Genomic DNA, 27,330 nt, shown 5'->3' on the forward strand with positions numbered 1-27,330 from the left:
AAATCTTAGTTTTTCAATTCCTATTGGTTAACAATTTTTAAAAAATTAATTTCAAATTTTCGTTTATAATTAATAAGAGAGAGAAAATTAGTTTATTTTTTTGGAAATTAATAAGTATTTAAAAGAATTAAACTATTTTTTATTTAAATATATTAATTTTGTGATTACCATTGTACCCTTAATAAAGTTATTTAAAAACATTAAAAACCAATGGCATTTTTTGTAATTTTTTACCCTTTATAAGGTTATTTATTATCCAATGCTTCCCAATTAATAATATAGATACTCATGTAACTTTGTACCTAATGAATTAAGATTCATACAAACGTCATAATATATTGTTTTTGAGGCCCAATAAGATTCGATGAAAAGGATCTTGATAACTATTTATTACATTGAGAACCCTAAAATCACTACTGAATTAACTTTGTTTCTCCGAACAGCGATCAATGTCGTCCCCGGAGAAGAAGAGGAAGGCAACTACGACGAAGAAACCATCTCTTAAGAGAACGAAGAAGAAGCTGCAATTGACCTCAATTCATTCACTTCCCGATGATGTGCTATTGACGTGCTTAGCACGCGTCTCTAGATTGCACTATCCGACTCTCTCCCTCGTCTCGTCTCCAAGAGCTTTCAATCTCTCCTTGCTTCACCGGAGCTACATAAGACCCGGTCCTCTTTAGGACGCACCGAGACTTGTCTCTACGTGTGCTTTAGGTCCCTTGGTGAACCTGACCCTAACCCTCGCTGGTTCACTCTCTGCTTGAAACCTGAGAAGAAGAAGAAGAAGAAGTCAAGTGAGTATGTTTTGGCTCCAACCTCAGTTCCCTGTTCCGCTCCTGCGCACTGGTCGGGTCTTGTGGCAATTCCTTCAGTTAAGAACATCTACTACATTGGCGGTCCCATCGAACATGCGCCATTATCGAGCCCCGAGGCTCCAAGGATGTGGGTGGAACGGTGCAAACCAGTGGTCAATGTTCTTGATAGAAAGGTATATGTAACAAGAGGCGGCAGAGATAGAGAAGACTCCGATGTGGAGATTTTCACCAAAAACCAAAACTTACGAGATATGGGACTATAATATGACCTTACAAGCAGTGGTTGATAAAAAGGTCTACATGTTTGGATTGACTAATGGTTTGGCTTACATACCCAAGGAAGGACAATGGGAAAGATTATGGGGTCAGAAATCGAGTTGGGGATGGTTTTCTTTTTGCGTGATTGAAAATGTATTGTACCATTACCGTTCTGGAGTGTTCAAATGGCATGACTCCAAGGGAGGATGTTGGATAGAGATGAAGGGTTTGACAGGATTGCCTAAGTTTGAAAGTTATGGTTGTGTTCAGTTGGCGGATTATGGTGGAAAGATGGCGGTTTTATGGTCTGAGCTTGTGCTTACCAATGGCTGTAAGAACAAGATGATTTGGTGTGCGGTAATTGCGCTTGAGAGGCGTAATGGTGAAGAGATTTGGGGGAAGGTCGAGTGGTGTGACGTGGTGCTTACGGTCCCCAATTCATCTAAATTGGAGTATGCTCTTGCTGCAACTATCTGACGAATCACAGGCCCGACAGGCTTGAATGTGTAGAACTAAAACAAGATACAGATTTTTATTGAAGAGTGTTTGGTCATTTACTATACAAATAATTGTCTCTGTTTCGTAGTGACTAAATGAACAAGTTGTGGAAAAATATTGGGGTCTTGAATCATTCTTGCTTCTTCTAAGAAACTGGTCAGACCAAGTTGCGAAAAAATTGGGGACTCAAGGTACCGTTATAGTTCTGGACCGTTCAAACAGTCAGAGATCATCTACGGTTTTTGTAACTTACTGACTTGAGGCGATGACTACAAAAACATCATCAAGTGACCATTTTGTATGCTTGGATTTATCTGTAGGATTAATCACAGCTTGGTCCATTCCCGCAAGGCGATAACCGATTATGACTTCCTGTCTTTGTCGAGCCCTTCTCATTATATCATAAAAGCAAACCTCTTCTTGGTCATATATGTAAAACTCTGCAGGTCTTATGCACAATTCATTACCCTGCAACAAAAATGACTATACTCATCAGAACAAATTGACATATCTCCCCCATTCTACACAAGAAGAGCAAGTTCCTTTCTTATGTACCTTTTCCGCGAAAAGCTCTTTTAAAACACGGTTTATTTGTTTATCTTCTGCGACCATCGCAAGAGCCATACTAACTAACTCATTCGATAGTACGTAATCACTGATTCTGGACACAGATACAAGGTTCTTTGTTCTTGAATCAAGAATTTCACTTATCACAATTGATTTATCTGAAGCTTGCTGCATTTTACGGATCCAACAGCAATTGGGGAACCCGGATATCCGTAAAGCGTTTGACTTTGCATCTTTGTAGGGAAGCCGTTTCGACTGTTGATAAAAACAGAAAAAAGCAGCTTCCATTTGTAGTCATATATATGATATGAGCTCAAGAGACATGCATGCATAAAGATTATAATATACCAAAAACACAAAAGCGCAAACACCTAACTGAATTGGTACATAAAACAAAACCTCAAAGATTTGAATAAACTGAATTATATACTACCAACATATAGGTTTCCATTAGAAAAGAGTCAAAGACATAGGACATGTACCTGTATATCTCGAATAAGGAGAAGCGTGGCAAGAGATCGAGAGTCTGAATGAACAATAGAGTTCTCCAGTGACTGTTCTGCAAGAATTAAGATCTGCAATTTGATTTGGTAATCATGAAGATGGTGGAAAGGAAGTGGCATATCTATTCTCATGCTACATCAACAAGAAAAAGGAAAAAATGCAAAACAACTTACTGAATCAAAAGTTTCTAAGGGGAGACTCTCTAAATGACGCCTGATAACTGCATTTCCCTGCCTATGCACAAGTTTTATATTCACCAATTTGGATATATTTAATCCTGCATCTGTCAACTTTTTCTCTCTTTCTTGATCTGGAACCTCATTAAACATCCATAACTCAGATCCAGGCGCAAGCAGAGCTTCTAGCACCTATAAGGTTAGAAAATTCTCATAATGGGTGGGATAATGTTTACTATTTTTTTTTTTTTGGTCAAGCAGAGCTTCTAGCACCCATAGATAATGTTTACTATTTATCTATGTTATAGTTCTCCTTTCTCTTTTGATGTACCATGTACCTTGATCATATCATCAATGTCACGGCGCCATCCACAAAATAGTATTTTCTCTGGATATTTCGGAGGATCCTGCATTTTTGGAAAATGACACATCCGTACCTACAATATGAATATGGTTAGCATGACATGGTACCCACTACACAAGGCGTGATATAGTACGTAGATTCAAGGTGTCCAAGCATTGTACTAATAAAAAATAACGTATGCATACCTCTGGAAGTGAACCAGGAGCGTAAGTGTCATCATCCTCGGCTATAACAAGTATTTCATCACCTTCTTTCAGAACATAGTCGTCACTAGGATTCAAAACTATCTTCCCATCTGCTGCAACCTTAACTCCGCAGGGAATCGCATTGGGAAATGAAATGAGGACATCTTCAAAACGGTAACCATCAAGCTGAGGCCACTTCTTTATGTAAAATTCAGCGTTCTCAAAGCCTAAAATATCCTCCCATATCTGACAATGGCAAAAGAAACAGTTAAAAGCAGAAGAATACACGTAGACTTCCCTCATTTAGTTAACTTTCGAGTGTTCTTCAGGTTCTGAACAAACTAACCTGCGCAAGGCCAGGTTGAAGAGCGCATTGTATCATAAGGCGTCCAATCACATCATGAGCGACAACTGTTTCAATGCGCTCTCCACCAACAAGCTTCACCAATGGCTCGTTGTCTAGATCACACATTTCAACCACAACATGGCCCTTCCAACCCTCCTTTACTCCTGTAAGACTGAGTACAACCCTTAAGGCACGTGCATCGCTCTGTTTAAATTATCCGAAAGTGATTAATACATCACAAGAAACAGTAACACCAAAGAGTAGGAAGTCATGGAAAACAAGAACTACCTGATCCGCGTTTTCATCAGATCCTAGTACAATGATAGCACGCGCATTTGAGACTGAAACCTGTTAGTAGATCAAAGGTTTCACTTCACTGTCAGAAGCTTCACCACCATCCAAGAGTTATGCAATTTAAGCTTTAGAAACTTGACCTTCTTCAGATCAGCTAGTATAAGTGGACTGCCACTTCTACATATAACTGATGTTCCCATTAAATCAAATTCAAATTTGGCAATATCAGTCTCCATCTCTTCCTTATCTCGTTCTGCTAGCACCACCACAACACCTCCACCAATGCTTTTATTTGCTATCGCCAGCTGCTTCAAGAGTGATCCCTACACACATAATTTCCTCTGTTCTAAGCTATTTATAGCCAATTCAACACGTAAAGGCGTACAAATATGGTTAAAAGGTGTACCAATTTATCACTCCATCCAAGAATTAGTATATGATTGCTTTCAAGAACTTCGCTTTTCCCTTTCCGTAGAGAATCCACCATCTTTGATATAGCATCAGAAATAAGTCCAAGCATTGTAGCAAATATCAACATACCTCCAGCACTTATAGCCACAGAAACAATTCTTGCTCCAACACCAACCCTATCAGCGTGGCTTCCAGAATCCGCTACAAAAGTCCACGATAACCAAAGGGCTTCATCAACCCCACAGTCACTAACTGCATACAACGCTAAGCCACCATAAACTATAAGAACTACAGTTGCCAACAGAAGAGCAAGCAGCTTAGCATATGGATATACTGAAAAACACACATCCAATGAATAAGCTATTCTTTTCTTCAAAGGAACTTCTTCTTTCTTCTGATTTGTTCGTCTCAGTAGATTCTTGATATGAGAAAGATCGTCAAGATACATATACAACAAAAATGGCAACACAAAGGTAATAATCACATAGAATAAAACAACAGCTCTAGAATTAGTTTCTTCCATCTCATTGTTGTCACTGCCTGGAACTCTGCTACTGTTACATCTTGTTACAAGGATTAAATTCTCTGCCTGTAACAAGGAAACAGAAATTTGATAGAGAAACGAAAAAAAAAACTAGTAAATATATTTATTACACTAGTGGTTCTTGATCTTGTAATCAGAAAAATATAAAACATACCTCTAATCTTGAAACTTTAGACCGAAGAAACATCACATAAGTAAAAGAAAAGGAACAACTGAATTTGAGCTGCAAAAAAACACCAAAATTTAAAGATACTGATAAAATTATCAAGAATCAGAGATCAGTAATTGAATTCAGAATGTAACATACGCAATGAGTGAGGGAAAAATGAGTCCACAACCGAGTTATCCTCTGACTCGGGGATTGACTCGGCACCGCCACTGGTTTTTCCTCGGAATTTGGAACCGTCGTGAAGTTACTTGAATCACCGTCTCCGTCATCATATCTGAAAGCGGGAATCACAGGAGAGGTGAATCACAGGAGAGGTGAATCTCCGATATGAGTTCGTTGGTAAAGTTTTGGATCTTTGGAACAGAGAGCTTCTTCTAGAAAACAGAGAGATCAGTCACAGTAATTGAAATTGGCCATGGAAGAGAGAGATCTGAGAGAGAGAGAGAGAGAGAGAGAGAGAGAGAGAGAGAGCTTCTTCTTCAGTCCACTGTTTTAGCTCTTTCTCTCTTTTGCGAAAAAAAGTAAATGGAGGGAGAAAGCTTTTTGATACCCAATTTAGGAAGTATCTTCCTTTTATTAAAATTTTATTATTTTCATTTGAAAATTGTCTACTTAGATCAATTTCTATTTTCTTTTCAATACATAAAATAGAAAATTTGAAGATATTTTGGAAAGATATGTGAATTAATAATTTTCAACTCTAATGCAAAATTAATTAGTTTTTTATTGGTTTTGACGATTTAAATTCACCTTAAAAACTTGTTAATGACTAAAATTAAAAGAGCTAAAAACAAAACAATTGTCTTTTCTGTAATCAACCTGTTATTTGAGATGACTATGTCCCATGTCTTTAAATTTTACTCAATTTGTATAAATATGAATAAATTAGAAAATACAAAAGTAAATTCTTTTGTAATAGATATCTTATTTAGTGGTATCCTAAATGAAAATTTTAAGTTTTTCTTTGTTTAAATGAAAATAAATTTGTATACTTTTATGTATCTAGTGAAATAAAACTATATATCAAGAAGATTTTTTTCTTTTTTTTTGACAGCAATATCAAGAAAATTTAATTTGCATCGGCAATTTTTTTTTTCAACTTTGTTTTAATTTGGGTTAATTAAATCCACTTAATTAGACCAACTAATTTTGCAAAAATAATATCAGATGAATACATACATAACATGTAGACTATTAGGGATGATATATTTACAAAAAAATTCTACTTTAATTAACAAAAAGTTATTGTTGATATATTTTATTTGTATGTATTTTATAAAAAGTTACAATATTTCATCAATATTTTTTATTGACCAATGACAAACAAACCATCCACAATCACCAATAATTCATTTATGGTTCGAATTGCATCCAAAAATGTTAGAGTTGTTCTCATTGTCTTCATATCTTGTTGATTTGGTTCATGATTCGAGATCCAAAGATTCTTCTCCACCAAATTGTTATGTCTCGATCCCAAAAATTTCCTCAAACCTCGTTTAAAAAGTTTTTTTTGTAGACCAAATGCTTATCCAATATCCATATATATGATGGGGACTACTAAGCTTTGCAAGTATATATCAAAAATTAATTCCCTTTTAAAAGTCGGACTATCAAAAGACTCATGATTATCTAATAGTCTCCATAGTTTTTTTTGTACTTTAAATTTCCTATTTAACGAAAAAGTAAGATACAAGGCTTAAACCTTGATTGAAAAATAATTACAACGGAAACTTGTGTTCAAAAAATCGCTAGACGCAAGTCAAGCGGTGAGGGTGGATCTAGCGCCTAGCAAAAAAATCGGAGATTAAATAGAAATTAATCGGAGATTAGTTTTAGGACTAATTAATGTTTTAAAAACATATTATCCATTATAATTTAGAAATTTATATAATATTGTTTATAAAATTACATTAAACACATGAAAACAAGATTTTAAGCTCAAATTTATGATTTTTATACAAATTACGAATATAAGTAGGACGTTTGAATTTTAGATCCAAAAAAAAGTTAAAAAAAAAATGGTCTAGGCGGGCTAGGCGGTCTAGGCGGTCTACGCGGACAAAAAATCGGATCAGCGATTTTTCTTACCGATTTAGACAAAATCGCCGTGGTTCCCCTTCAATCAAAATAGCTTTGCAGGGGCTATTTTGGAACACACATTTTATCAATAACAAAATGTGTGTTCCAATGTAAACTTTGCAAGGGCTATTTTCCTTTCGAACACACATTTTATCCTATTAGCCTTTCCAATGTAAACTTCACCAACTTCCTTTAAAACTCCACAAAAGTCTTTAACAATAACAAAATTTGTGAATCTTTTTTTTTTTTTGGTAGGCAGAGTGGAATGTCTCCACCAAATTATTAACTTAACTTTAAAAAAAACTACAACCGTACAAAGCGTGGAACTGCAGTCCCATTAATATCGGCTAACATAATCGAATGGACTACATCAGGGCAATAATCAAATGAAAGAATACCTAACTGTAACGTGAATGCATAGTTCGCTAATCCATCCGCTAGGCGATTAGCCTCCCTATACACATGAGTAACCCGGACTAACCAGTCCCTTGATATGAAGCCATGGCACATACGTACCAGGAAAGCTAAGGGATGAGCATCACTCACTCCCGAGCGTAAAAATCCCACTACCAGCTCGGAGTCCACCTCCAGCTCCACTCGTCGATGCCCTTTCTCCCAAGCAATAAGTAAGCCATAATAGACTCCCCACAGCTCGGCCAACGGTGCAGAACAGATCCCTATCCTCAACGCAAAACCACCCAGCCATGTCCCATCCTCTCCTCTTACGACTCCTCCTGCTGCGGCTGGCCCTGGATTCCCGCGGGAGGCCCCATCCGTAGACAGTTTCACCCAACCCTCCCGTGGTCGCTTCCATGATATGAAACGCTCCACCCGAGGCTGCCCACCTTGGTTCCCTCTCGCCAGAGCATGAGCATTTGTAACTTTTGCTGCCATATCCTTCAGAAACCGCACCCTATCCCGACATTTTCCACTCTCCCCAAAAACATTCATACACCGACACTTCCAACTCCACCAAACTGCCACACTAAACAGGGTAGGCCAATCCTCACTTCCCTGTTCTTTCCTGCTCCCCAAATTATCAAATAACCATTCCATGATCGACTTGGCAAAAAAAGACTGTCTCTCCCGTGGGGGAACCAATCTTCTCCAGATCCCTTCCATCGCTGGGCAGTCCCTAAGAATATGAATAAGAGATTCCTCAGCCCCTTTACAAACTTGACACACTGCAGTATCTCCTAGGTGTCTCCTTACCCTCTCCACATTCGACATTATCGCTTGATGCCCAACTAGCCAGAGAAAGTAGCGGACTCTCTCCGGCGCCATTACCCGCCATATCCTGTCAAAGAAACGATCCATACTAGGTAACGGAGTCTCCTCCTGTGACAATAAAGCATATGCAGACCGCACTGTGAATTCTCCATTCATATTACCCTTCCATGATAGCTTATCCCGAGTTCCCGGAACACCATTCAAAACCACCGCTAACAACCTATGTAATATTGGCTGCGGAAGGAACTGTCTAAGCCTCTCCATATCCCAACCTGCTCCTTCAATCCAATAATCTGCCAAGACCATCCCCTGTTCTCCTTGCGGAACCTGGCCACTGGCCCAACCCAAAAGTGGCTCAGGAATGAGCCAACTGTCCAGTCAAAATCGTGTCTGCTGTCCATCCCCGGGTACCCAACTAACCCCACCCGAGATAACTTCCCTCAGCCCAACACATATACTCCGCCATGTTGACGACCAGGTGCCTTTTGGAGTCAGCCACGCCCTGTCCTGAATCTCCCCAACCTTATACTTACTCCGGATAACTCGTGCCCACAAGCTGTCCACATTATTCAGAAGTCGCCAGCCCACCTTAGAGATTAGAGCCCGGTTCATAACTCGTGCTTTTCGCAAGCCCAAACCCCCTGCTGACTTAGGCTTACAAATCTTCTTCCATGATAGCAAGTGTTGTTTTCTTTTTTCTGCGGTACTACCCCACACAAACGATCTGGATACCTTATCAAGGCTCTCTAGTGTAGATGCAGGGAGCATGATTGCACTCATAGTATGTACGGGCATTGCAGAGAGGAATGCTTTAGTAAGAGTAACTCTACCTGCCAAACTCAGCGTCTTGCTTTTCCAACCTGCAAGTCTAGACGACACTCTTTCAAGAACCTCTCCATAAGTCTCCTTGTTGATTCTTTTCTGTAAGACGGGCATGCCTAGGTACTTTCCCAACTCCCTTGTAGACCCTATGCCACTCTCAGCCGTGATCAGCCCCTCCATTTCCCGGCTCACATTGCTAGAGAAAAATATTTTGGACTTTTCCAAGCTTACTTTCTGCCCTGATGCCAAGCAAAACTTCTCCAACACTCTTCTTATAACTCTGACCTGAGATACTGAGGCTTCCGCGAATAATATAAGGTCATCTGCAAAGCAAACGTGTGACAGCTTAGGCCCTCCTCGAGAAATACTGATCGGTGTCCAAGTTTTCCTTCCTACTTTAACCTCAATCATATGGCAAAGCCTCTCCAGACACAACACAAACAAGTATGGAGAAAGTGGGTCACCTTGTCGTAGTCCGCGGGCTGGTTTAAAAGCATCTGTCTGCTCGCCATTCCACAAGATTCGCATTGACGGTCCCGTGACACAAGCCATGATCCGGTTAGTCCATTCTGCCGATAACCCCGTTGTCAATAGTGTTTCTTCCAAGAAGTCCCACCTGATGCGGTCATATGCTTTCTCCAGGTCCAGCTTAAGCAGCATTCAACCCTTACGACCCTTCTTACGCCTCATAGAGTGAACCGCTTCCTGCACCACTACTATGTTATCTATACTCAACCTCCCTGGTATAAAGCTTGCTTGGGCTAGCCCAATTAACTTCGAGATCACACTCTTTAATCTGATTACCATCATCTTTGTGATTATTTTAAAAATTTGTGAATCTTTTTGTGAAATTGATTTGGTTCTCTATAGGTAAACATAACATATACCAAACAAAGTTGGCTTATAATTTAAGAGTATTGGGTCATAATAAGAGACTCCAAATTAATTTTGTTGTGGGAGTGAGTATTGGGCTAAATGAGGAATGTGGTGCGTAGAGTCAGAACAATGACATTCACCTTCCTCCTCCAATCACCACCACCACTCCCAATTTCTCCTCCTCCTCAATTCTCTCTCTACTCTCTTCCTCTACCCACCCAGCGATTCCTCACTCCAAGCCAGGGCTCTCGTCTACGCTCCGATTCGGTGCGGACTTTGTGTACCAAATCCATCATACCAAACATGGAGGATTCAGGATCACCACCACTCTCTTATCTTACTCAGCGAGAAGCTGCTGAGATTGATGAAACCTTGATGGGTCCTCTTGGTTTCTCCGTTGATCAGCTCATGGTCCTCCATTTTTCTCTTCTTCTTCTTCTTCTTCTCCCCCATGTTTTGCTACCTGATCGTGCTTGATTTTGCTCTTCTTCTTATTGCAGGAATTGGCTGGTCTTAGCGTCGCTACTTCAATTGCTGAGGTAATCAAAGCTCAAAGCTTTTCCCTTTAAATCGATAAGCCTCTAAAGCTCTCTCTACGCTAAGTTGAGAAGGATTTTGCAATGAAATAAGATAATTGAAATCTGCTTAAACTAGGAATCTAAGTTGACATAATTGGCTTAATTGCACCCAAAGATAGGTATCACAGTTTATGTACATTGGATTTGAAGTCTAGAATGTTTTTCCAGGTTTATAATCCGGGAGAATATAGTCGGGTTCTAGCTATCTGTGGTCCTGGGAACAATGGCGGTGATGGTTTGGTGGCGGCGAGGCATCTTCACCACTTGGGATATAAACCGTTTATTTGCTATCCCAAACGTACAGCCAAGCCACTTTACACTGGACTGGTCACTCAGGTTTGTAACCAGTGTTAATTTATGATCTTTGTTAGCTTTTTCCGTTTCTATATTGCCTGCTGATATTTTCCTGTTTTTGTAGTTGGAGTCACTCTCAGTCCCTTTTGTTTCCGTTGATGATCTGCCAGAAAACTTGTCAAAGGACTTTGATGTTATTGTTGATGCAATGTTTGGGTTTTCATTTCATGGTAACTATTATTTTGCCCACGTATTTTGAATTCTACAAAGCATGAAACATTTAAAAGAAATAAACTCATCCAAGTTTAGGACAGCAGGTTTTTGAATCAAAGTATTAAATAATTCAGTGATGCACCTATTTCGTTTGCATCATGTTCCATTTGCATCATGTTTCACTTGGTTTTGAAAGTCCTTTTTTTTGCACATATAGGTGCTCCCAGGCCTCCTTTTGATGACCTCATCCGGCGATTGGTGTCCTTGCAGAACTATGAGCAGACGCTCCAAAAACACCCAGTCATCGTCTCTGTAGATATTCCCTCTGGTTGGCACGTTGAAGAAGGAGACCATGAAGATGGAGGAATTAAGCCTGATATGTTGGTACGCCTTAGCCGAAATGCTTGTGTTACTCTTTTTCCTTTTGACTCATTTGTTACAATCATATATAAAGCAAACTACTCTATAAATTGAACCTATTTACTCTTTTTAGGTATCTTTGACTGCCCCAAAATTATGTGCAAAGAGATTCCGTGGCCCTCATCACTTTTTAGGTGGGAGATTTGTACCACCTTCTGTTGCAGAAAAATATAAGCTGGAGCTCCCTAGTTACCCTGGGACATCTATGTGTGTTAGAATTGGTAAACCTCCCAGAGTTGACATATCTGCTATGAGAGTGAACTATGTCTCTCCAGAACTGCTCGAGGAGCAGGTTGAAACTGATCCTACGGTACAGGTATGAATTCATTTCTTTTCTTTGCTTATCTGTATTTTTCGACAAGGTAATGAATGAGCAGAAACTTATATATTCTCCCAGAAAATAAGACATTCGCCCAAGTCAATATTTTATCTGATGTAATAATAATACTCTTTTCACTTTTGCTCATTTTTAATGGCCTTTTAATAACTCGTTCTTCTAGACTAGTCACTGCTTAGTTATTGTGGTTTCTAATAAGAGATTAAGACATCCGTTTGGCTAATACAGGTCTTTCGTGTTTTGCAGTTTCGTAAATGGTTTGATGAGGCAGTTGCTGCTGGATTGAGAGAAACCAATGCTATGGCTTTGTGTACAGCGAACAAGGACAAAAAACCGTAAGTATACTTTGATATTTCCGGAGACCCTACTCCATGTAACAATATGCTGATGAACATGTTCCAAAAGCATTTCTAATTCCATATCTCTTAGATGTTATCTAGCATGAGTGCATGACTGTATTATAAAAGTGGAACTTTATAGAGCTTTCTGCAATAGGATGAAATAGATCCAGCTATGATTTCTTTGAACTAGTTATTGTCTGATATACAGCCTGTGACACAAAAAAGTGCGTCTGAGATTTCCAATTTGCTGCATGATTTGCAGTTTCTAACATGTTTTTTCTTATTCCATTCTTTTTGAAGTAGTCGTAAGTATATATGTTAGTGTCTCTGCATACACGAATCTTGATCATGGGCGGACTCAATTATGCTTGAGTACAACTTATATCAATAGATAGAAAATCCACATATTTGCATCAGGCACAGAATTTGCCTGTCTACTTTCTTTTTCATTATCTTATCTAATTAGCCTGATCATGCTACAGCTCATCAAGAATGGTTTTACTAAAAGGATTTGATGAGAATGGATTTGTCTGGTTAGTACATTCTCTCCCTTTTCTGCTGAGAAATGGGGTGTGCAACCTGATGTTACTTGTTTAAATTGTAAAATGCAGGTTCACCAACTACGAAAGTAAGAAGGGTTCTGATTTATCAGAAAATCCTAGTGCAGCACTTCTTTTTTACTGGGAAAGTTTGAACCGTCAGGTGTGTGTTTCCATCTTCTTTAACCTCCTTGTGTGTCTTAGGCTTTTAGTTAATACTTTCAATATCAATATATGAGGTGCACTGTAGTAAAATATCTGGCCTACAAAGCCAGTTGGCCAACCACTGATACACAAGAATTAGTAATTTGGTCGATCAAGATCTTTTAGTAGTACTAATGTCCACTGTACCTAACCAGGTAAGAATTGAAGGACAAGTGGAGAGAATACCTGAGTCAGAATCCGAGAATTACTTTCATAGTCGTCCTAGAGGAAGTCAGATTGGAGCTATTGTCAGCAAGCAGGTGCCTTGTGATCTGTTACAGTATTCAAAATATTTCATATGATGTTAGGAATTTGCTTTGGACCCTTACCCTTCAACTTTTGGTTGTTATCAGAGTTCTGTTGTACCTGGCAGGCATGTTCTATACGATGAGTATGAAGAACTGACAAAAAAATATTCAGGCGGGTGAGTTGTAAAATCTTCGAACTCTTAAAAGCATTTGTTTTGATTCGATGCCCTTGATTGATGACTAAGACCTTGTTTCTGGCTTGCAGAAGTGTGATACCAAAGCCGAAAAACTGGGGAGGATTCAGACTTAAACCAAACCTTTTCGAGTTTTGGCAAGGACAACCATCTCGTTTGCATGACAGGTATGCTCTATCTTCTTCAAAATTTATTGAATGAAGTGCTAAAGAGGAAAATGATCTCTTAATTAGGCGTAGAACACATAAAATTAGCCATAGCTAATGCTTTTGCTAACCCATGAACGTCGAACACAGGCTCCAGTATTCTCTGCAAGACGTAAACGGGAAACCTGCGTGGAAAATTCATAGATTGGCCCCATGACTTCTACTCACTACCTCTTTCCCTGTGAAGAAGATGGCTATTTGGGTTTTCATATCAAACCAATACGATGAGAATAAATTTTAAGTATAGCTGTATAGGGGATTTATGATCTTAAATGTCACTAAAATAGAAGTGCTTTTCCATTTTCATCACTTAGTAATGTGATTTATTTTAGCTATTTTGCTTGATAACCAATAAAAGACACAACTTGTGTCTTGACCGGATATGAATACTAACTAGTATGCGCAGAGATGACTGGTTACATTTTATCCCTAACATTTTACAAAACTATTGGTTCTTTTTTGGAAATATCTTTGCCACTTGCACCAAAATAATATCTTCTACATATAGATGCATCATGAATTCTAGTGGCTAATATCACCGTCCAACTGAAGTTGAACAGAAGGAGACAATATTCTATGTAAGGGACAAATGCATGTAACCAACAAATTAAGATAATATCTTATTTATTTATGTAATAGTATTTGGAGGGAGAGGGAATGGAGATGAAAAATTGAATGAATGGTGACCGTAGGATGGAAGCAAAGTGATAAAGGATTATGAAATGATGGGAGTGTAAAAAAAACATTGGGGTTAAGTGTTTTAATGAGTAGGTAAGATGATCACATCAATCCTATTATATAAGCCCCTTTTTTCCAAATTATCTCTAATCCACCACCATCATATGTTTTTGTCACCATCCTCTGCATTATTTCAGTTTGGTTTATGACCTTTAAGAAATAAATGATGGGTCTCTTGTCAGTTGAAAAAATGTAGTCTTTTGGGGACAAAGATGGCTTGTCAACAAAAGGCAAAAGGAGAGGTCTTCCTTTGGATAAGAACCTTAGCTCATATCTCTCCACCACCACAATTTCCCTCACCCCCTTTCTGCATTTTAATTACGCGTAAGACATTTTAACCGAACGAAGCCAAATAATCGAATTGTATCGAATCAAAATGATTTTTTTGTTAAAGTTACATTATAGTTTCAATCAAATAGAATATAGAAAAGCCAATTGAACTGTAGTATTCTTACAAAACAAAGCCAAATCTTCATCAATTTGGACCAAACTTATTCCAACTATAGTTATAACTAAAACCAAATTCAAAACAACATAAATATCCACCACTACAGTTTAAACGGATTCAGAAGAAATATCTCAGAATTAATTAAAAATAGAAAGACAAAAGAGAAATGTCTCATTAGTTTCTCAACAACAACAACTAGAGAGAGAGAGAGAGAGAGCCAAAAGTGCAGCTTATTAGAACCAACTAACACTGTTTCTCCCAAAACATACATCCATTGTTCCACCTAACCAACCAAATAAGATCTTTTAAACCCAAAAATAAAAAAGAAAATAATGATACAACAATCTTGCATTCCTCCCAACCATCATCATCATCATCATCATCATCATCATCAACAACAATCATGTAGTGTGCCTCTGATGACACCATCATCATCATCATCATTTGAGCCTCCTACACCTACCCATTTCACTCCCCTTCTTAAAAATCGGTAACACGGAAATGCACCTCGTTCTATAAAATCGTGACGAACTTTGGTGCATCATTTCTTGGACCATCAAGAGACCGATACATGTATAAAGTCTCAACATAATCCCTATTGTCGTCATCATCATCTGACCCAATTACTTCCACAACTAGATTCGGCATCACGCGTGCAATATCCTTGCAGCATCCCTTTGACAAGCTACATGCCGACATCCAAACAAACCTCATGTTGTAATAACGATGCATACCAGAGCGTAACGCAACATCTCCAAACGGACTGTCCCTTATCTCAAGTTTTTGCAGTCTAGGGCAACCTTCAAGGACATGTCTCAGAGCCATGTCACTATCCCCAGCAAAAGCTACTGAAAGCGTACGGACCAATTTCCCATACTCACCCATATACCTAAAAGCTTGATCTGTCAGCAAGCCTGACACTGCAAGGCGAGTTAGCTTCTTGCAGTTTTTAACAATAGCACCAAAACCCTCGTCCATAGGCTTCCCTGTCACATGGTCAGGCCTATGTCGACCCATTATGCACAGCCTAAACACAGTAAGCTCAGGACAGTTTTCTGACATGGCTATCACGGCAGCATTAGTCATGCGCTGGCAAAAGTAGAGAATAGATTCTAGTTTCCTACAACCCTCAGAGATTGCTTGGAGGCCTAATTCAGAGACGGGACCTTCACTGTCTTCCCGAGGATCAAAAGGGAAGATTCGGAGTTCACGGAGTTCCTTGCAAGTTGCAGCAACTGCCTGTAGTCCTTCATCACATATTGAGTCAAGAGCCTGCATTGTAAAAGTTCAAGTCATGCATTTTACTCAAGTTCCTTGCACAGCTGATATCAAGTTTTATTCATTGAATCCATCTGACCCAAACAATATGGTGTTAAGAAATAACTCACAAATAAGTTAAAACTATGGAGACATAGATCAAGAACGATACATACCCAGAACACCTGGAGTTTGTGGCAATTGAGTATGATGGGCTTAAACATGTCAGGAGAAATATTAGCATAACTGAAGTTCAAGGAAGTGAGATTAGCGCACACCGGAAAGATAGCTGGAAGATACTCCGGCATCAACTCCCTAAATCCTGACAGGCAAACAACAGATTTACAAGCACGAAATGCAGCAGCATAATCTGGTTCTTGCTCACTCCGAGGTTCCTCATCATGGCTAAATGAACCTGTCCCAAGACTAGTAAGCTGTGGAGCTCCAAGTAGCAGACGATGTAGCTCCACAAGGGACACAAACCTGTTCAGCCTAAGTTTCTTCAAGAACGGTGACCTAGCAACAAGACCCTCAAGCGCCTTAAAATTGATAGGAGCTTCCACACAGTCAAAAGCTAAAGACTCCAGACAAGTTACATCCTCAGGGAAACAAGAAATCCAATCCACTTCATCATCCGTAACCTCAGACTCAATCAAATCAAGCACTTTCAGCTTTCTGAAAACAAATTAGTATCCAATAAGTTCATAACAAAAGCTCACTAACTATCAAAACATTACTCAAAGATAGCACTTTTAACAGACCTGCACTTATTGGTAACAATAGCAATACCACTAGTACCAAAACCTTCACAACAAACCAAGATAAGCTCTTTAAACCCAGGAAAAGAGTCAGCAAGAAGAGCTAAATCATCATCAGTAACAAACATCCTTTTCAAATCAACTTTCTCAAGCCAAGGATAAGCTTTAGCCATAGTAGAAACCCAAGGAGCAAAATTAGCACCCCAATCAGGAGGCATGAGATTGAAATCAGCAAACCTAGGTTTCCCTTTAAGCACAAGTGACCTAACACGCTTGAATCTCTGAGTCAACCTCGCCGGAGAAAGAGCGTAACAGTTACCAATAAAAACCTCAGATCGAGTCAAAGCTTCAACACGCCACCAAGATTTGCAAACTAAAGAAGCAGCGTTACGGTCACATCTTGAATCTAGGAACTGAAGAACGTTCTCAAGAACGTTTTCGAGAACATGGTCAGGGAAAGTTTGAGACTTTAAGGTAACAGAGGAAGAGATACAGTTACGAGATTTGTTTGGTGTAGAGGAAGAAGCTATGGCGGTAGAGGGTAGATCCAACGGTGAAGATTGTTGGTCGTCGTCATCTTCAGACATTTCTGAGCGATCTTGTGTCATAAAGAGAGAGGCTTTGGATTCAGATTAGAGAAGAAGAAGAGGAAGAGGAAGAGGAAGAAGAAGAAGAAGAAGAAGAAGAAGCTTTGGGGTGTGAGAGAGTGGGAGCTTTCTCTCTCCACTTCGTCTCCATTATTTGGGGCTTATTTGTTTTTATTTTATTTTTTTGTTTTGTCTTCTTATATTAATGTACAAAAATAATTAATATCCATGTTTTTTTTTTTACTAAAAGTAAAATGTAACTCTTTTTTTCTGCTTTCTTGTCTCCATCAATGTTTTACACTTTACTGTTTCGTCCTCCTATTTTCTTCAGATCTCTATTTTAGGTTTTTAGCAATGTTTTAAATAAAATAAAAAAGTAAGAAAATCAACATTATCCATTTCTTTAGTGTAGGACACTTGCCTCCCCTTTTTTGCCGAGACTAACTATATTTGGTTAGGGTAATGTTTTGGTCTTAAACCAAATCACAACACATAGATAACAAATTAGTTGTATTCTCTGACATTTTATGGAAGTTCTGGTGAATTTTAGAAAATCATTGTTTTATCTACATTTCCTTAAATGAATCCTTTGAAATCTCGATGTTGTGAGAAGAGTATCACATTCCAAAACAAGTTCATCTCTTTCATGCGAGATTTAGAGACTCTCAAGCTCAAATTCGTTAGTGAAGTAGAACCTCCAAGTATGCCATCCCGACCACCCTCACCGTGGATTCCGCTTGTCATTGCTTCTCCAAGGTTTACACTTCACCATTCATCACCTTTATCATTTTTCCCACGGGATACTCCTTCACCATTGCATCCAATGCTACCAAAGAGAGAAAGTTCGATAATACAATCCTTCAAATTCAAAGGATCTATCTTCAAAGGGTTCAAGAAGTTATCATGGAAAGTAAAGAAGACATGAAAGCCTCTATCAAGAACAAATTGTTTGGAACCATTTCAAGTAATTTCCAATGAATTATATGATTTTTAAACAAATTGGTTGGAATCATTTCAAGTAATCTCCGACGAATTATATGATTTATGAACACTATGTATAGACCCGCATAAATAATTTTCCAACTAGTGCATTTTTTATGATTATGAAAACTCTGATCCGCAAAAATTTTAAGTGACACAATGGTTATTTACAAAGTTAATAATTCTTTTCATAGAGCTAACCTTGCAGTTAGGCCTGGGCATTCGAGTACCCGAACCCGTTCGGTTCTTTTTTTTGGGTATCGGGTCTATTCGGATAGGATTTCGAGACCCATTCGGTTATTCTAAAAATTCGGTTTGGGTTTGGTTCGGGTTCGGGTATTTTAATTAAAAAGCAAAATACTCGAAAATAACCAAAAATACCCGAAATATTTTCGGTTTCGGGTTGGGTTCGGGTTTTTCACTCATATATACCCAAATCTAACCGAAATACCCGATTTCTCGAAAATACATTGGTTACTCTTTACCCAAATATAATAAAAATATCTAAAATACTAAAATTACCCAAAAGAAAACTACATCATTAGTTACTTTTTAACCAAATATATCCAAATGTATCTGAATTACTCAAAAATACCTAATATATTCGGATTTATGATTGTAAGGTATTTCGGATATTATAAATATAAATATAACAAATATTTTTAGGTGTATATTTGTATTCGGGTACCCACAGATATTGGATTTGGTTCGGATTCGGTTCGGGTTTTTTTCGGTTAGGAGGTCTAGGGCCCATTCGGGTATTTTTAAAAATCGGTTCGGGTTCGGTTCGGATATTTTTCGGTTCGGGTATTCAGTTCCGGGTATTTTGCCTAGGCCTACTTGCAGTAAATGTATTTATATAGAGAAATACACTTGTTTTGTCCATACCAAATATGTGAATCAGTTAAGTACATGTGTTATATGTATGCAACACCAAATAATTTTTTAAGATAATATAGTTTTACGAAATTTTTAACATTTTACAAAAAGAATATTGAGAATATTTTATTTTTAATGATCAAACTAAAGCATTTGTAATTCTGTTGATATGTTATTGCGTTAAAATAAAATATTCTAAGTTGTATTTGATAATGTCAAGTTAGTTAAGAAAAAATTGTATAGGATAATATGCTAATAACTTAATTTATATCAGATATTAAGGCTCTAAATGGTAACATGTATTTGTGGAATTGCTGAGGAATTCATGTAGAAAAAAATACATGTTACATCATTTGTATATGTGGAATTGTTGTGGAATTTTTGATCTGTTGTCATAGTGGTCTCACTTCAATCTTTGATTTATTGAATTAATCAAACCTTCAACAAATAGAAAATAAGCAAACAATATGAGAGAAAATCAATATGAGTGGATTTTTAAAGAACTAATAATTTTTGATATTTTTTTATAGTTTATGTTTTTTGTTTTTAATTTTGTGGATAGCCTTGGATGTTCAAGTATTTGGTTCGGTTTCAATCATGTAATTTTTAGTTTTGGATATTTTGGTTCTCGAGTTTAGTATACATTCAATTATTTTAGAATTTCGGTTAAAAATTATTTCGGTTTCGAATATTTCGGAAGTTTTGGTTTTTGAATCAAGAACCGATTAGGAACCAAAACTTTTTAAATATTGTTTACTTCTTGTTCTTACCCAAATAACATTTCGGGTATTTTCGAGAAATTTTTGAATACTTTTAGTGTATAGTATTTTTTGGTTATTCGGATTTTTTATTATTCAGTATAAAACTAACTATAATATTTTAGATATATAATTATATTTTGGTTTCATTCAGGTATCCAAAATATTTTGGTTCCGGTTCGTTCGGTAATGAATCTAACTTAAAGTTCAAATGAATTTTTATTTTTATTTTTTGTGCAAATAAGTTCAAATGAAATTTAAGATCCATTTATTTTTATTATTCAGTATAAAACTAACTATAATATTTTAGATATATAAAGTTCTGTTGTTAACAATTTTAGAAATTTATTTGGGTTGTATAAAAAAAATTCAGTCAGATTCAGCATTTACCATTTGAACTTTAAATTATTCTGCCGGATTTCGCCAAAAAACACAAATATATTCAGTCAGATTCAGCAATTCAGCCAGATTCAGCCAGATTCATCGGTTACCATTTAAACCCTAAGTTGTATCATGTACTGGAGCAACAAAAGTTATTTTTGAACCAAAAAAACCAAAGAAAGTAAATAGTTTGTTAATGAAGCCATGTAGTATAGGTTGGAAAAAAAAAATTAATATGATGGTTACAAAAATTTTATTATACGCTCAGATAATGAATATATATATATATATATATATATATATATATATATATATATATATATTCATCATTTCACATCAAATAGAAAGATAAGATGGTGTAAAACAATCAAATATAAAATTAAGAATAGTTGTTGCTTTCAAACCTTTTTTTTACGGGTTGTAATGCTTCAAACAAAAAGTACACTAAAATCTAATTCAAACTATATTAATTTTTTATCCTAACTACATTAAAAAAAAATTAAATATTAATTAATTAATAATTAAATAAAAATGTAATCAATATTTAATTTTTAGTTTCTAACTTTTTTGCTTTTATTTTAATTTAATCGCTTCGTTGTGTTTTCTATTTTTCAATAGATTTAAACATCTACTTATAAACTGGTAAAGTTTCATATGGAGTTCATTATCTCATTGGTTAGGTCACTAGCAATAAATTCAGTTTCAAGACAACACCCTAGTGAATTAAGTTTGTTTGGACCTCTAGAAAACACTTGATGAAAATTTAGTAATTATAATCATAAAAATGATAATAGGTGGCTCATTGTGTATGTAGTTGCATTTATATCTTCTCACTGCATTGCACAAGCATTTCTTCTCAAGTCCATATTGTTCACATTGTACATCGATTTGATGTTACATTATTGCATCAACTGAATAATATTTTTCTTAAGTCAGTAAAATTTAGTTCTTGATCAACAATAAATCAAAATGTAGCTAATTAGTTTAACCTACCCTTTCTACCAGTTTTTTTGGTACGATTAGGAGTTCACAACGTAAATCTCCATTGCATTGAGCAAAAGAGGCAATGTATATTATATATAAAATTTATTTACTTAATTGTAACAAACCAATTTCTTTAATCATTAAATAATATACAAAGTAATATTTTTTTTAATGTGGTCACTGGTCAACATAAACCAAACTAATGTAATAACTTTTAATGAAGCGAATAAACCTCTGTAAGAATATATTTATATAAAGAACACATTCATGGGCATTAACAACACAAATTAAATAAAATAAATTCAACCTAATTCAAAAAATTTAGGTAACTTTTTCTACACAGTTTTCATGTGCGGACAATTACAATAGTGATTTTGAGTATTATATAAATTTAAATGAAATGAATTTATGATTTTTTATGAAACAAACATTTCTATATAATTTGTTATCAATCACTAACCATCACATCTCAAGTCCCACATAATTTGTAAATTTTATAACATCACATTTTTATTCAACTAATAGTCTTTCTTGTATATTATTTCATTTCTAAATGTTTAATTGATTCAAATAAGATTTAACGGTAAATATGAGTATTATATTGTCTTCAATAATGAGCTTAAGTGAGATTATATTTTACCTAAGTCTTGAGACATAAATTTTAAGAGATGAGTTCTTACTCCCAATAATATAAATTCTACAATCACTTTTTAAAACGTATTTTCATATTATTTTGAAAAAGTTAAGAAAAAACAGACACATACAATGCGTACATATTTAAACCTCACTATCAAAATGACTTCATATTAAATATATATTAACATCATACATTAGTCATATTTATATATTTTTCGCATCCATTAGATCCATATAGCATGAAATAATTAATCTAGAATTCATCGGTTGATCATATGACTTACACATTTAAACCTCGCTATTGAAGTTCATGATTTTCGTTAGGAGAGGGAATTTATTAAAGACTGATCACATCTCTGAAAGATGTATAGTCCTAGGTTTGGAACATCGAGATTAACAAAAAAAAGTCTAGACCTTTCAAAATACTACTAAATTTTAAATTGCATTGAATTATTTTATACAAATTGCATAATGTAAATTATACTCTATATATGCAACAACCACATAATATGTGAACATGTGAAGAAATGAAAGTTAATCAATCAAGTCTACAATTCATATTAATTTAATGAAAAATCTAGTCCATGTATATGCCACAAACAATCACATATTATTGTACCAATCAAACTAAACAAATATAACACAACTAAATACAAAACCCACTCATCCTTGTGGCTAAGAGCATCTTTATAGGTAAGGTCTTAGCAAATTCTTAGGTAGATCTTAGGCATTAATTGATTTAATTTAGTTCAAAAATCAAACTTATAGTTAAGAGACGTCTCTTAGCTAAGAGCCAAAACTGAAGCTAAGAAACGGTCATATGTCCGTGTATGAGTGGTTGATGAGTTAAATTAGACATGGATAAATAAACCGAACTGAAATCGGTACCGAACCGATATATTTCGAATAACCGAAAATACCCGAAATACATTTCAAAATAATTAGTTATTTATAGACTAAATAATCAAAAATACTTGAAAATCATATATATGAGAGGAGGTGAACTCTCTCCAAATGGTCGCCACGTCAGCATTTTAGGCTCTTCTCGAGCTGACACATCAGCTTTTTTCCCTTCCAATCAAAACATTTCGTTAATATGAGTCAGCTTTTATTTTTAACATATCAGCTTCTAATTATAAATGTATAGGACTAAACAAAATAGCCCATCATAAATGGGCCATATGTGTTTAAAATATCACAATTGGTGTAACAGAAAAAAGCCTAATCAAAAATTAAGACCATGTTAGCGTAACAGAAAAATCTGACAGAAGGGAAACTGGATGAATGATTTTTAGACTAGGAATAAAAAAAAAATCAACTACAGTAACGCAATGACTAAACCTGGTCTTTACCCAACGCAATGAACACAGACACGTGGAGGGTCTTCACCCAACGCAATGACAATCTTTATCAACGATCTGTACCCTTTCTCTGCCTCCAAAAAAACCTGAAAAACAAAGATAATTTTGACAACTCAAATCTCAAAACTTGTTTCGTGCTGAAAAATAGGACAGAACCAGACACCCACCTTTTAAACACTGTTAAAATCCGGAACAGTGTAAAAAACCAGTGCAAAGCTGTCAAGCTAAGGATGTTACAGCATAGACAACAAAGGTTCCTCCATTGTTGTTTCTAAGTACAGAGTAAATTCAGCCACTTTGGACATAGGATGTGAGAGAAGGAACCCACCATGATTTGACCTCCTCTAAAAGCGGCAGCAACTCCAGCTGCACATCCACAAGTGACCTTTCAAGTCATTGAAAAAATTAAGGAAAAGATCTATCAAGAAATTTGAACCTAATCTAAAACGAAAACAAATCAGATAGCATTTTTCACAATAAGCATCTAGGAACTTACAAGATCACGACGATCTCTATCACTCTTAAAAAATTGCTGCCACCTAGAATTCAAATGATATTTTGTAGATCCACCCTGAAACAACAAAAACAAAATATTAGTTTCATGAAGAATGATAAAGGACAGAGTATTAAGAAAAGCAAAATTCAGTTTTCATCTCTATGCCAGAATCACAGGGAAGTCAGATGCTCACCTGACCAAGCAACGATGCAATGTAGGCACCTGTATGTACAAGGGGACCTTCTTTCCCCAAGGCTAAGCCACCCCCAACAGAACCTATGCTTCCAAATATCTACGAGTAAACAAACTATAAAAAAAGTTTCTTCAAAATAGAAATGATAACAAAAAATCCTAAACACCATAAATTCCACAAAATTATAGCTCACCTTTCCGATGAGAGTTCTAAAGAGAAAGGTTCCTGGAATATCAAATCCTGCAAAGTCCAATGCATAAATATGGAATACAAACTCACTGTCAACACGGACCTCTCTCTCTCTCTCTCTCTCTCTCTCTCTCTCTCTCTCTCTCTCTCTCTCTCTCTCTCTCTCTCTCTCTCTCTCTCTCTCTCTCTCTCTCTCTCTCTCTCTCTATGTTTCTCAATCTTACGCTTCACCAGAAGGTCTGATATGCAAAAGCAAATCAAATCAAAATCAAAATCACAAAGCCTTATTTCAAACATTAATAATACTCTTTCAGCTTTCTAAGTATCAATTCCATCCATAAACATTCTCATAACTCCAATCAAATCTTAACAAGCAGCTAAATACGTAACCTATAGCTGATTTGGTCTTCTTTCATCTTCTCTATCAATCTCCATTGCTACAATCCTTCTTCACACCAAAGGGTTTGCTAAAGTAAGCATCTTTAGTCACACTTTCAAATTCTCATATTCTACAACAAAGAATTTGTATCACTGAAAAAAAAAACCCGAAATCGTAGCTCATATTCTACAGTCAAAAACTTATTTCTAGGAAGCTAGAAGAAGATATGATTCCTAGGCGAAGATGAACTAAACCACAAAGGAGAAAAGAAGAAACGCTCTGATTTTCTAAAGATTTAGGGCTTATTTGGTTTTAAGTTTCATAACCCTCAATTTCAAAACTATTAAAGTGTACCGAGATAAAACCGGTCGGTCCAGTTTACGGTTGACCAGTAAATTCAATTGAGGAAAGATAATACGGTTTCTGAACATAATCAAAATTCTTGAGAAATAATCTGAGTACTGACGCAAAAAAAAAATCCAATGATTCTTTGTATCGAAGATATCAAATATGATCTGAGGTTCAAATTCCGGTGAGAACGGGAGGAAGATGGATGATGTATTGCTGGAATTGCAGCGTCAATTCGAGTTTGCTCAACAGGTGAAGTCAAGCGTGCGCTTTTTCGGATCGAAATGTTGTCGCATTGTTCCAAAAGCTTTAGTAACTTGGCGTTATAGACTTCGATCTCCTTCATACTGTCATTGGAAAATAATTCATCACTCAGGTACTGATTCTATTTCCTTTCTGGTGTCAAATTAGACTCCAGAAGAATCAACCCAGGGTTTCGCAAAAAAATTTGGTATCATGATGTCAGTAATGTGTCCCTGGAGTGAAAAAATGATAACTCTTCTTTTTGCATGACGAAATTCATCGGAAAAAAAAATTGAAATAGTTTGGTCGAGTCTTTGCTGAACATTGGGGAAGGCTTAGGTGACTTTCTTAAAAATGAAATTGAGGCATGAAATTATTCGTGAAATTAGCAATTTGAGTTATGAAGATTTTAGCTCAGGATTGCATTCAATTTCTTTTGTCATTATAATGATGGAGATACATCTATAGGTTTATCTCCGTAAATGCTACACATTAGTCTTTGTTTTCTGATCTCGAATTAAACACTCTGTTTCTGTTGCAGGTCCTGGTGAATTATGCTAGGTCAGAAAAGGATGCTTAAGAAGTCTCTAAACAGGTGATTCATTTCCATGTATTAGAGTGCACTTTACATGAATCATGCACCAAGTTTTTAGAATGTTTTTAATCAGCTTTGGTTTTCAGCTCTTTACTTGTTTTCCTGCTTCGGGATATCGCTTTTGACCAAATAATACATAGGTGTTAGGAATGGAAGGATGGTGTTATTCGTACGAAAACAAATGTAGTACCTTTCGAGTTTAACAATGATACTTCCTTTAAACAGTTTTGGTTTATAGGACAAGAAATGTAAACAATTGAATATTATGACCCTTGAAACAGTTTCTTCCCACCATGGGCTTCTCAAATGCATTTGTGATTTTGCTCTTGATCCATCTTTTAGCTAACAAATGTCATCTGCAGTCAATAGTGTTTTCTACTACAATGTCACCAAACTCCATGTTATCTCTGACATTTCTTTACTATGGGACTGTAGATTGAAGAATATGGTGGCCAGTCTATCACTTTTGGGGGTTATATTAACGTGGAGTTGCTGTTTAATAATCATTTTTCCATGTTCACTTACCATTCATTAGAGTAACCTTCTTTATTTTGAGTCCAGGCTTTTGCAAATGCTCAAAAGGAATGCGTAGGCTCTTCTTTTTCTGTCTTCCATGCATTTTCTCAGGCCTATCGTAATACTTCAGTGCAGCTTCCTAAACTCATTGTTAGTGGACCTTAATCTTTATTTCAAATATTGTCATAATAGGCCCTAATACACATTAGTATTACATTTACTTTGTTCTATTCTGCTACTAGGTTAGGCTTCGTTTAGTTCCGAATTTAGTAGGACCTATTGGTTTCCCCATGTTTCTTATAGATATAGTCAACACCCTCAAAGATTAAAACCAGGAACAAAAAAAAAAAAAAAAAAAAACTCCACTCCTTTATCCTGAGATGCCACTCCCTACCTACATTAAATACTCTCACATTCAGTACATTACTATTGAAACGTTATGATTTCTCATATTCCATGCCAAAAATTTAATGTTTGACATTCTAATTTCCTTTCAATTTAATACTCATTTAATAGATAATAGTGGGTATTTAAACTCACACAAAATAAAAACACTATATATACATTTTTATCCACTCTTTAAATACTGGCGTCAAAAAAAAAGACTAAAAAAAAACCTACTCCATATTACTTACAAGCAAAATGTATCTCATGAATGCTCCTAATCTAAATCTAGCTACCTATGTTGCATTTGATGATTTACAACTTGGAATGCATGCTCAACACGTTGTTGCTCGTATTGTTAGAATGTGGGAAGTTCACACCGAAATACGTACCGTCACCGACCGTCATGTATTTCTCGGCCATTCACTCCTCCTGCTTGATGAGAAGGTATCATTGTCCATTTAGTAGGAAAAAACAATTATATATTTTTACATTATTCTCTTC

At 36.2% G+C, this 27,330-nt stretch overlaps 4 protein-coding genes and 1 pseudogene across 4 annotated transcripts; 2 read left to right on the top strand and 3 right to left on the bottom strand.

Annotated features, from left to right (window-relative positions):
* The first annotated feature begins 433 nt into the window (after positions 1 to 433).
* On the top strand, positions 434 to 1,566 carry LOC9301841 (annotated as a pseudogene).
* Positions 1,567 to 1,581: 15 nt separating this feature from the next.
* On the bottom strand, positions 1,582 to 5,507 carry LOC9300099 (probable ion channel POLLUX). The gene is made up of 12 exons (XM_021016164.1): positions 5,273 to 5,507; positions 5,120 to 5,188; positions 4,417 to 5,010; positions 4,151 to 4,333; positions 4,005 to 4,064; positions 3,717 to 3,920; positions 3,371 to 3,616; positions 3,160 to 3,258; positions 2,819 to 3,013; positions 2,624 to 2,716; positions 2,130 to 2,396; positions 1,582 to 2,042 (listed from the first exon to the last, which is right to left on the bottom strand). Exons 2-12 carry the CDS (start codon positions 5,150 to 5,152, stop codon positions 1,824 to 1,826), a joined length of 2,193 nt encoding a protein of 730 aa, XP_020871823.1. The 5' UTR covers positions 5,153 to 5,188; positions 5,273 to 5,507; the 3' UTR covers positions 1,582 to 1,823.
* A 4,634-nt stretch (positions 5,508 to 10,141) lies between these two features.
* LOC9301842 (pyridoxine/pyridoxamine 5'-phosphate oxidase 1, chloroplastic) lies at positions 10,142 to 14,134 on the top strand. The gene is made up of 13 exons (XM_021023184.1): positions 10,142 to 10,552; positions 10,642 to 10,680; positions 10,888 to 11,055; positions 11,138 to 11,243; positions 11,444 to 11,610; positions 11,720 to 11,962; positions 12,230 to 12,318; positions 12,807 to 12,857; positions 12,936 to 13,026; positions 13,223 to 13,327; positions 13,421 to 13,491; positions 13,581 to 13,676; positions 13,806 to 14,134. Exons 1-13 carry the CDS (start codon positions 10,241 to 10,243, stop codon positions 13,870 to 13,872), a joined length of 1,605 nt encoding a protein of 534 aa, XP_020878843.1. The 5' UTR covers positions 10,142 to 10,240; the 3' UTR covers positions 13,873 to 14,134.
* Positions 14,135 to 15,015: 881 nt separating this feature from the next.
* On the bottom strand, positions 15,016 to 17,669 carry LOC9300100 (transport inhibitor response 1-like protein). Its single transcript, XM_021023176.1, has 3 exons — positions 16,920 to 17,669; positions 16,335 to 16,833; positions 15,016 to 16,173 (listed from the first exon to the last, which is right to left on the bottom strand). The coding sequence occupies exons 1-3, from the start codon at positions 17,522 to 17,524 to the stop codon at positions 15,415 to 15,417; spliced, it is 1,863 nt and encodes a 620-aa protein (XP_020878835.1). The 5' UTR covers positions 17,525 to 17,669; the 3' UTR covers positions 15,016 to 15,414.
* A 5,336-nt stretch (positions 17,670 to 23,005) lies between these two features.
* Positions 23,006 to 24,923, bottom strand: LOC9301843 (chloride channel protein CLC-d). The gene is made up of 6 exons (XM_021015760.1): positions 24,907 to 24,923; positions 24,366 to 24,492; positions 24,173 to 24,271; positions 23,980 to 24,054; positions 23,651 to 23,868; positions 23,006 to 23,569 (listed from the first exon to the last, which is right to left on the bottom strand). The coding sequence occupies exons 1-5, from the start codon at positions 24,921 to 24,923 to the stop codon at positions 23,755 to 23,757; spliced, it is 432 nt and encodes a 143-aa protein (XP_020871419.1). The 3' UTR covers positions 23,006 to 23,569; positions 23,651 to 23,754.
* Between the last annotated feature and the right edge of the window lie 2,407 nt (positions 24,924 to 27,330).

Source organism: Arabidopsis lyrata (assembly GCF_000004255.2).
Source record: "Arabidopsis lyrata subsp. lyrata unplaced genomic scaffold ARALYscaffold_8, whole genome shotgun sequence".
Lineage (NCBI taxonomy): Eukaryota > Viridiplantae > Streptophyta > Magnoliopsida > Brassicales > Brassicaceae > Arabidopsis > Arabidopsis lyrata.

Coding starts and splice junctions, on each gene's coding strand:
- LOC9300099 (XM_021016164.1), bottom strand. CDS start 5,152: ATGTTTCTTCGGTCTAAAGTTTCAAGATTAGAG. Junction 5,011..5,119: donor CTAAAGTTTCAAGATTAGAG/GTATGTTTTATA, acceptor TCCTTGTTACAG/GCAGAGAATTTAATCCTTGT. Junction 2,397..2,623: donor TCCTTATTCGAGATATACAG/GTACATGTCCTA, acceptor TTTTATCAACAG/TCGAAACGGCTTCCCTACAA.
- LOC9301842 (XM_021023184.1), top strand. CDS start 10,241: ATGAGGAATGTGGTGCGTAGAGTCAGAACAATGACATTCACCTTCCTC. Junction 10,681..10,887: donor TCGCTACTTCAATTGCTGAG/GTAATCAAAGCT, acceptor ATGTTTTTCCAG/GTTTATAATCCGGGAGAATA. Junction 11,611..11,719: donor GAATTAAGCCTGATATGTTG/GTACGCCTTAGC, acceptor TACTCTTTTTAG/GTATCTTTGACTGCCCCAAA.
- LOC9300100 (XM_021023176.1), bottom strand. CDS start 17,524: ATGACACAAGATCGCTCAGAAATGTCTGAAGATGACGACGACCAACAA. Junction 16,834..16,919: donor ATTGTTACCAATAAGTGCAG/GTCTGTTAAAAG, acceptor ATTTGTTTTCAG/AAAGCTGAAAGTGCTTGATT. Junction 16,174..16,334: donor ACAAACTCCAGGTGTTCTGG/GTATGTATCGTT, acceptor TTTACAATGCAG/GCTCTTGACTCAATATGTGA.
- LOC9301843 (XM_021015760.1), bottom strand. Junction 24,272..24,365: donor TTAGAACTCTCATCGGAAAG/GTGAGCTATAAT, acceptor GTTTACTCGTAG/ATATTTGGAAGCATAGGTTC. Junction 23,869..23,979: donor ATAGAGATCGTCGTGATCTT/GTAAGTTCCTAG, acceptor ATGACTTGAAAG/GTCACTTGTGGATGTGCAGC.